This window comes from Myotis davidii, unplaced genomic scaffold, assembly GCF_000327345.1.
Source record: "Myotis davidii unplaced genomic scaffold, ASM32734v1 scaffold149, whole genome shotgun sequence".
NCBI classification, from domain to species: domain Eukaryota; kingdom Metazoa; phylum Chordata; class Mammalia; order Chiroptera; family Vespertilionidae; genus Myotis; species Myotis davidii.
This window is the reverse complement of record NW_006352194.1, coordinates 2,395,662-2,404,949: the sequence shown is the minus strand read 5'-3', so window position 1 is coordinate 2,404,949 and position 9,288 is coordinate 2,395,662. Positions and strand designations below refer to the sequence as shown.

The window sequence follows — 9,288 nt, the reverse complement described above, 5'->3', positions numbered from 1 at the left end:
ACTCACCCGCTTCAGGTGCAGCTCCCGGAACTTGCGCAGTCTCTGCTCGCGCTTCTGGGCGGACAGCTCCTCCGCCGCCGCGAGGGGCTGCTCCTCCTGCGCGCTGCTCGCCAGCACCTGCGACAGGGAGGGGCGGCGGTTGGCCGGGCTGGTCGGCTTCTCCCGGGGCTGCCCAGGCCGTCCCCGCCCGGCCCGACCAGGCCGCGCCGGGCCCGCACTGCCGACCCCGACTCCACAGCGCCTACTCCTCCCTGTCCCAGCACCCAGGCATCTCCTCCACCTCTCGCCCCTGTCGGCCCCTGTGAGTCGCCCCCACGAAATCCCCTGGGTAGAGCCGGCGGCACTTACCTTCTCGGTTAGAACCGCAGCCGCCATCACAACCCTCTCCTTCCCACTTCCGGCAACAACACAGCACTTCCGTCGGCCTTCTGATTGAAGTTAATAACCTACGATAATCCCCGCCCCTTCCTGGCAGCCTCGGAAGTTGGGACCAATCCCTGCTCTTTCTAGCAGTGAGCCGGTTTTCGATTGGGCAGGGCCTTGCGCAGCCGCAGAAGACAGTGGGGAGGGCGGGGAGGTGGGGAGAGAAGGGCAGGAAGCGCGCGAAGGGGACGGGAAGGAAGAAAGGCCGACTGCGGGCCTGGTAAGGAGGTCACCTCCGCTGCGTGTTGCTCCCTGGGGCGGACAGTGCTTATCCTGACTGTCAGCTCGCCCCTGACTGCCTTGTCTCACGTGCGCTTTCAGTACCGTCACAGATGGCCCCGTTTTAATGTTCTCAAGAGCGTAAGAGATTTCCCTTTGTTCATTTTCCGTTTCCCGCGTCAGCGTTGTAAACAAGGAGCGCAGAAGCGTCCATCTTGTTTACTCTGCGTCTCCAGCAGGGAAACTGTGCGTTAAGTTAATAAAAGTAAGGTGCTGAATACAAGAGGAATATATGAAAATGATTATTTTCTGCACTAATAACCACTAATTCGATGTAGAAATGAGTAAGTAAGCCCCCAAATGAAAAGATACCTAAGTATAAAATTTAAACGGTAACAGGAAGAAAAGCAGAATGTGAGGTACGAAAAAAATTAAGTTTGAATAGGTGAAGGGTTTTCTGGTTCGAAGAGAATATAGAAACGTATCCCAAAAGGAGTCTCTAAAGCAGTTTAATGTTCCCATCAGAATCTCAGTGGGTTATTCTTTCTGTTTGGAGAACTGTACATTAATGGCACAAATCCAAAAGCTCGGCCACACCTGTATTGGTGAGACTGGTAGGACTGAACATCGGTGCAACCCCTAGGGCTCAGCTTCGCGTGTCTTGCTGGGCGGTTCGGGGAGAAGCCGGCCCTCACGCCCGCAAGTGCCGGTGGGCGGCTCAGAGGAGGAGAGCCCCTGAGGGCAGCAGTTCCGGGACAAAACCTGCCAGGAGGCCAGGCCCCCTGCGCGTTTGTCCATATGTGACTATCATTCGGTGGCATCTACAATCCTCTCAGGTACCTAAACAGTGACATTCATCCTTTGAAACTCCTGTTTCAAACCAATCCCAAGGGACGTGCTTATAGCACACAGTCCTTGAATAGTCAGTCAGTGTATCCCTCTGGCCTTCTTATTCAAGAACAATTGCTTTTCCATCCTTACCACATTGTCCCCTGAAGCAGTAAAGTAACATTTAAAGATATAATACAGTTGAATACCTCATCTCCTCCCCCTACAATAAAATCCAAAAGTCTGCTATGAATGGCCTTATCATACAAGTAACATCTATTTGGGTTTATTTCCATCCCTGTGCTAACTTGATTTGTCCTCATGGTAGAATGAAGTTTGAAAATTAAGTCACCAAGAAGTTGTGGGGGAGATTACCTGCAAAAAAAGCTCTTGTGGAATGAGAATTTCAGGAAAAAAAGAAAAAGAAATACAATTCATACCATCCTCATAAGCTATAGCTCCAAATATTGTGTTTTGTTGAGGCAGTGTACACTCAAGCTTTCTGGCTCTGATTCCTCATCTGTAGCTCAGAAAACTGAGAATAAAATATGTAAAACATTGAGAACAGTACCTGGTACTGGAAATGCACTCTAGCCCCAAAATGGTAGCCACCCACCATATGACTATTGATTACATGAAATGTGGCTAGGGCAAATTAAACTGTGCTTTAAGTGTAAAAATACACACTAGGTCACAACACACACACACAGTGTAAAATATCACAGTATTTTTTTATTTAAATAACTTTTTTACTTTCCTTCTCCAGATAGGAAGCCTACAAAGTTTATTATGCTTTATCAGGAAAATACAAGGTCAGTCTTGCCTAAGAGGCCTTGTATTTCAATTCCCCGGGCCAGAAACTGCTACTGGACAGACTGAAACAAGCCAAAGGGAAGATCCAACTATAATCAATCTACTTTATGACCAATGGCACACAGGGTTCCAGACCTCCTCCATTCTTCGGATTCTATATCTATTCACCTATGTGAGCATGGGCACTTAGGAGAAATGTGCACATCACTTCAATCATTTCCCCACTCCTGGATTAATCTTGGTCCACTCAGAGTCGGCTTTCTGCCAACAGTAAACCCAGAGATCAGGAGGCCGAAGGTTCTCAATGTCTACACAGGGTTCTTTTGGAGGCCCAGCAACGACCCTTTCCTTCAAGATCCATTCAGTACCTTTGGATCATGCTAACCACACACAGTAATTACCCCAAGTTCCCGAGGCCGGATGACATCAGATGAGGATGAAGCCGGGACCAAGCCTGCTCGAGAGAAGGCGAGGTGGATGCCTCACAGCATTCCTTATATTGTGTTGAAATATTTTAGATATACTGGGATAAATTAATTTACTGGTGTGAATTAATACCGTATTTCTGTTGGACAGCACTGAATCTAGACTCTTAATACAAATTCTCATCTTGCCATAGTCATGCAATGCATAACTGTTTCAGTTCATGATGGAATGCAAATATAAAGGGTGGTCCTATGAAATTACAGTGGAGCTGAAAAATTCCTATTACCTAGGAAAGTAGTCATTGTAGCAAAATACATTACTCAGGTGTTCCTGGTGAAGCTGTGTAAACAAACCTAGTTAAGTATAGCACAATTACATACAGTACATAATATGTAACAAATGATTGTTACTGATTTATGTATTTACTTTTTTTCTATTTTTTTTTTTTTAATGTTGCTTTTTAGAGGAAAGGAGAGAGAGAAACACACCCCCCACCAAGAACTGAGCCCACAGTCTGAGCATGTGCCCTGACCTGCAGTCAAACCTTGACCTGTTGATTCCTGGGTCAACATTCAACCAGAGCCACACCAGCTGTGCTACTGGAAGTGTACTCTTAGTTTGCTGTAGAACACTAGGCCACGTTACATCATGTTTACACTCTTGGTTGCATTTGTTCGTGTGCTTGATTTCTAGCCCAGGAGCAATAGGCTAGACCAGTGGTCAGCAAACTCATTTGTCAACAGAGCCAGATACCAACAGTACAACGATTGAAATTTCTTTTGAGAGCCAAATTTTTTAAACTTAAACTGTATAGGTAGGTACATTGTTATTATCTTAATTACGGTACTCCTAAGGCTTAGGAAGAGCCACACTCAAGGGGCCAAAACGCTGCAGGTGGCTCACGAGCCGCAGTTTGCTGACCACAGGATACCATCTAGCCTAGGTGTGTAGGCTGTACTATCCAGGTTTGTGTAAGTGCCCTGTTTGCACAATGATGAAATCGGCTAACTACCCATTTCTCAGAACATGTTCCAGTGGTTGAAGCAGCACCTGACTGTATTGTCCACAGATTAGATGGTAACAGGGTATCACACTAATTGTATCCCAATTATGTAATGACAGCTTGTATACGAAGAAAACATGGTAAAAAAAATATGGTTTATAGGAAGACGAGTTACAAACTGTTTTCATAACCAGCATCAAAATTACTATATAGAACCAAAATAAAAAAATTAGTCTGAAAAAGAAACGTTTTTAACAAAAAAATTATTGGGGAAGGGGTTAAAGTATAGGAGAGATTAAACATAGTCCTGGCCAGGCTGAACTAGTAAGGTTAAATTAGACAAGGATGGGGCAATTATGAGAAAACAACAAATATAACTATATTCTTTTCAGGGTACTGGGAAGAGAAAATGAATAGACTAAGAGAAAATTAAATAGGGAAGTCTCAAGCATATTAAGAGGCTGAAGTCTACTTCAAAGCTAATGGTGAAGGCAGTTGAGATCACAGAAGTGCAATCTCAGAAGTGGCACATATCCACAGCAACTAGCCAGACCTCTCATCTGTTAAACAGCTATTTGAATGTAGGTCATAATCAGATTGGGTACTTTCCATTACCAGCTAAGTGACATGTAATTTTACTAAGAGACCAACTAATACCAACAGGATGCTCAGGTTAACCATATTTTCAGTTACAAATCTTAAAGCCAACCCTTATTTTCTCTGACTTTACTGTCTAACCAGGCCAATGCCCACCATGTTCTGCACACACCTCCTGGTGGTCAGCACACATCATAGTGACCAGTTATTCCACTGTACAGTCTATTTGCATATTAGGGTTTTATATATATATGCTAGAGGCCTGATGCACGAAATTCATGCAAGAGTAGGCCTTCCTTCCCCTGGCTGCTGGCACGGGCTTCCCTCTGGCACCTGGAACCAGGGCTTCCCTCGCAGCCCCAGCTTCATCTGTAAGGTCGTCCTGAAGGATGTCCAGTCTAATTAGCATATTACCCATTTATTATTATAGCTATAGACTAGTGGCCCTGTGCATGCACATTAAAAGGGAATTAGAGTTAATATTTTAATATTGCTATTTGCCCTTTCTCTATAATAGAAGTGTCAAAGATGGAAGAAAATTGGTAAAATGTATATGAAAATCTCCCTCCTGTCAGAGTCTGGGGCGCACCATGGGACCCAGAGTCAAGTCCACACCCAAATGCACCTCAAAATCCTGCAAGACCCAGACCAGGCTGGCCCTGCCTGCTGGCCCCACCCTGGCAGGGCGGGGAGCTCAGCCTCAGGTCCCCTGGCCCAAGGGCATGACAACCATTTGCATGTTAGCTCTTTATATATAGGATGGCCAGTGCATGTCATGGCAGCTCCTGCATTGAGCATCTGCCCCCTGGTGGTCACTGCACATCATAGCTACCGGTCAGACTGACGGACACTTAGCCTTTTATATATAATAAAGCGAGACTAAAATAGTAAAAACAAGAAATTTATTTACAAATATATATACACAATAGTTTAATTACTGTTTCTTATAAATTCCATTTCTATGGTAACCAATTGATATTATACAAAACATTTACAAGTATATATACAAGACTCCCACCTGTACATAACTCTGGTCCATCTGTGCTATCTGCAAAATAAATCTAAGATGTTAACAATTACCACTGAGTTGCTCATAATGCCACAGAAAGCACAAACTTGCAGTAAAGTGCATTTCAAGCAATCTTAGCCATCAGTTCTCTTTTTAAATAGGTTTCCACAATTCATATGGACTTTTTTTCTGATTTATTTTTAGGGATCCTGAAGAGGTCTCTTCAGCAGATTTCTGTAAGAGAATAAATTTTCAAGTCAGCTTCCCAGACACATATATATTGTACATACTTAAAATATTTGCTTTTCACAATGCATTAAATAATTCCATTTAAGACTGAAATTTAAGAGACACCAACCAAATCCCAAGTGTGAACCTCATCTGTAACCTCACTCAAACTTAGGCCAAGAAACTGCCAAGTATAATCAAACATATGCAGGACATATTACAATTGTGAGGTGTTAAAAAGGAGGACAAGACCTAGCCGGTGTGGCTTAGTGGATAGAGCATCAGCCTGTAAACTGAAGGGTCCCAGGCTTGATTCCAGTCAAGAACACATGCCTGGGTTGCAGGCTTGATCCCAAATGGGAGGCGTGCAGGAGGCAGCCAATCAATGAATGATTCGCTCACCATTGATATTTCTCTCTCCCTCTTCCTTCCTCTCGCAAAAAAAAAAGGGGAGGGGGGGGAGAAATGGGACAAGCCCTGGCCAGTGTGGCTCAGTTGTGTGTCTTCCTATGCACCAAAGGGTTACCCATTCCATAGGAGATGTGCAGGAGGCAGCCGACTGATTTCACTCTCACATCAATGTTTCCCTCTTCTCCTCCCTCCTCTCCCCTCCCTTCAATCCCTCTCTGAAAAGCAATGGAAAAATATACCTTAGGTGACCTGAGAATTACAACTGTGGGTGTGTGTGTGTGTAGATACTAAGTCTATAAAGTGACTTTAGTAGGCCCCCAATTATCACAGCAGACAAAACAATGAGTCTTCCAATAAAAAAAAAGCCCACATAACAATGTTCCAAGTCCAATTTTTGAGTAGTCAGTGGTTAGATACTTACATTAGAGCTAATGCTTTTTTGCTGGGAAGACTTTTCATTGGAATTTTTAGTTCCATCTTCTGTTAGCTTTCCGGATAGCTAGACAGGAAGAGAAGATATATATTCTTAAAACCGTATTTTTGGTTTAGAGTACTGTATACAACGCAGCCCAACTGCATATAAATTTAGCTGTAGAGACACAGCAAATCAAGTTGGATCTAACCATACAGCTAGTAGTATAAACACTGGAATGTTTTTCCCGTTAACAAAATTGATACAATAAATGGATCTGATGAAGACAGGCTTCCTCCCCATAAAGCTGTATTGTATTCCCAAATACAAGTTAACTCTGAAAGTCAAGCCATACCAGAAAATACCTAGTTACAAAGAACTAAGCTGCGATTTTAAACCAGTGTACTTCAAGAATTTCTACAACATGCAATACCTGACTATTTATTTAGTCAGGGGCACTGATCTCTTTTCCCTTTTATTTGGCAACAGCCAACAAAATAGCCATTTGATGTGAATGTATCAAAATTATACCTTTTAAATCATATCAGCAAAAAAATATATATTTTGGTGTGCCACAGAATTTTATTAATTATAATTTATGTGTGCCATGAGATGAAAGAGGTTGAAAATCGCTGAACTAAGGCATTAGCCCAGTTGTCGAAAAAGCAACTAGTCACCTGAAAAAGCAACTCAACTAAGATTTTGTCTACTACTAATAAAGCATACCCACAACTGGGTCGGAATGATAGGATTATCTAGGTAATATCTTTCCTGTTTACATAGACTATCAATTCTTAACTACCTTAAACTTCAAAGCTATGGTTTTATGCTCTGGGTTTCAACATAACTTAAAGAACAAAGTGCAATTTGCCAGTGCACATCCTGCACATTTCTGTATAATTATAAACTTATCTGCAAGTGAAGCAGGCCTCTTCTTCTGTAATCTCTCAAAACATCTGGAATATATTGCATATATTATGAAATGGACATCCTGATCACAGATGCCCCAACATTACAAAGTGCACTTTAGTTTAAAACTGTCTTCAGTATCTTATCCAAATAGTACCTATCCCAAATTCTAACATGCACATGGATCTACCAATAAAAACTAAGCTTTCAGTGTGTGAATATAAACTTCAAATTAGTTAAACCTCTGATGCTTATGCCCATGTATCAATTACCAACAGATTTTCTTCAGCAATGTCTGGAGACCACATTCATGATTTCTATAAGACAGAAATAAAGCAGGTAAACTATACTGTATGTTGAGTACAGAATTTCTGGGAATATTATGCTGCAAATGAAAACTACAGATACTCTGTAAAGACGAGTTAGAAAAATTTGGTAACTACATAGAAATCACCAAAGTACCAGCTACAATCATGAAAGCAATTCTGTGTCAACTGAAAATAATGGTCAGTAATCTCCCACTTTTATGGAAGAGACTAAATCTAGTGATGTCAGATCTGCTATTTTTACTTTAACAAATTATATTTAGCTAGCCTTTCCAAGAAGGCTAAGATACATTGAATAAAAATTGCTAATCAGGTCTGGCAGCAGCTTTTTGAAGATTTTGTCTGGATAAACCTAGAATACTTACCTCAAACTTTGCACCATTATTTGATACAGCTGTTCCATGGTTTGTTTCTTTAGATACAGGAACAATTCTGAGACTAGGGGGCAATTCAAAGTTGGTTGTTCCTAAGGCTTTTGCTGCATTGGCTTTTGCTATTTCTAACAGCTCCATTCGATCTACAAAAGAAGCACCAAGATATTTCTTAATCTTATAGTATTCCCCAAGAGAACTCAGAATCACAAAATAAGGCTGCATTTTATTTATAATAGTAAGGCAAACATTTATGTAAAATATACCCTTATTCATGAAACAATTTTCTACCTCTTTTGCTGAGTAAAATAAGCATCCCTAAATAATTTCAAGTTTTCAGTTTTCCTTATAAAAGTCCTAGCCTTCACATTGTTTTTGCTTTCCTTCAAATACGTATTCTGAACATCGTACTTAAAAAACTTTTCATACAGTACATTTCTCAACTATCACTGACAAATTACTAAATCCATTTTCAGACTTAAAAGTGTTTTTTTAAAAACCTATCCTCTTTTCTGTTCCATACTCCTGTCCTGGAAGTCATTTGTTTTGAAATACTGGAACAAAATCCTTGTGTTTTTTTCAGGTAATATAGTATTAACTTTTGAAAAAAGGAATGTTTTGATCCTGTCTTCACGTTCTACAATGAACTTAGCAGAGACTTAGGGCGGGCAACCGAAGTCACTAAGACTCCTAAGTGCCGGCCCCAGCAGAGGAGGTCACCTGCCTCCTTGTGGCCAGAGCCACTTACCGCCACGCTTCATCCCAGGGGAAGAAATGTGTCCGGTTAAGAAACTGGGTGTCACCTGTAGTGTAATTTAACTGGTAGCCTGATAATGTCTTCCTCCTAACGAAACTATTGAGACTTCAGGCACCAAAGAAAACCACCCCGCAGCGTCTCATGCGTCGGCGCACGCGTGAAGAGGAGCCCGGGGAGACGTTAGCTGCGCTCGCTCACCTTTCTCACTTAGGCGGAAAGGCGTGGGGGACCGCGACCGCGACCTGGACCTCGACCTGGACCTGGATCTTCCCCGCCAACTCCCGTGCTCCTCCGGGTACACCGTGCGGCCAAAGCCGTAGTAGCGGCGCCCCCGCGTGACCGCGTAGGCCCTTCGGTAATACGACCGTCCCCGAGAGCGGGACCGGCTACGCGATCGGTCTGGCGAGGGAGACCGGTACCTCCTGGAGGAGCCGTAGTGCCTCTCCCGGTACCGGCGGCTGCGGGAGCGCGACCGGCTCCGCGAGTAAGACCGCGAGTAGCGCCTGTACTTCCGCTGGTGGCGCCTGCGGGACCGAGACCGGGACCTGCTCCTGCG

The 9,288-nt window shown here is 43.1% G+C and overlaps 2 protein-coding genes and 1 long non-coding RNA gene across 5 annotated transcripts in view; 1 reads left to right on the top strand and 2 right to left on the bottom strand.

Annotated features, from left to right (window-relative positions):
- Positions 1-430, bottom strand: part of SYF2 (SYF2 pre-mRNA-splicing factor) — a 7,976-nt gene extending 7,546 nt beyond the window's left edge. For both annotated transcript variants that reach the window (XM_006777525.2, XM_015557290.1), the window contains exons 1-2: positions 349-430; positions 7-117 (exon numbers count right to left, since the gene is read on the bottom strand). In XM_006777525.2, coding sequence (XP_006777588.1) covers positions 7-117; positions 349-375 — 138 coding nt within the window. In that variant the 5' untranslated portion in view covers positions 376-430. The remainder of the gene's footprint in view (positions 1-6; positions 118-348) is intronic.
- Positions 431-557: 127 nt separating this feature from the next.
- Positions 558-2,834, top strand: LOC107181430. 2 transcript variants are annotated; one of them, XR_001512134.1, is made up of 2 exons: positions 558-643; positions 1,799-2,834. It is a non-coding gene; the product is annotated as an uncharacterized LOC107181430 (long non-coding RNA). The 2 variants fall into 2 exon arrangements; XR_001512133.1 differs by having other exon boundaries at positions 558-986.
- Positions 2,835-5,192: 2,358 nt separating this feature from the next.
- Positions 5,193-9,288, bottom strand: part of RSRP1 (arginine/serine-rich protein 1) — a 6,271-nt gene continuing 2,175 nt past the window's right edge. The window contains exons 2-5 of the mRNA XM_006777652.2: positions 8,931-9,283; positions 7,970-8,121; positions 6,379-6,456; positions 5,193-5,552 (exon numbers count right to left, since the gene is read on the bottom strand). Coding sequence (XP_006777715.1) covers positions 5,472-5,552; positions 6,379-6,456; positions 7,970-8,121; positions 8,931-9,283 — 664 coding nt within the window. The 3' untranslated portion in view covers positions 5,193-5,471. The remainder of the gene's footprint in view (positions 5,553-6,378; positions 6,457-7,969; positions 8,122-8,930; positions 9,284-9,288) is intronic.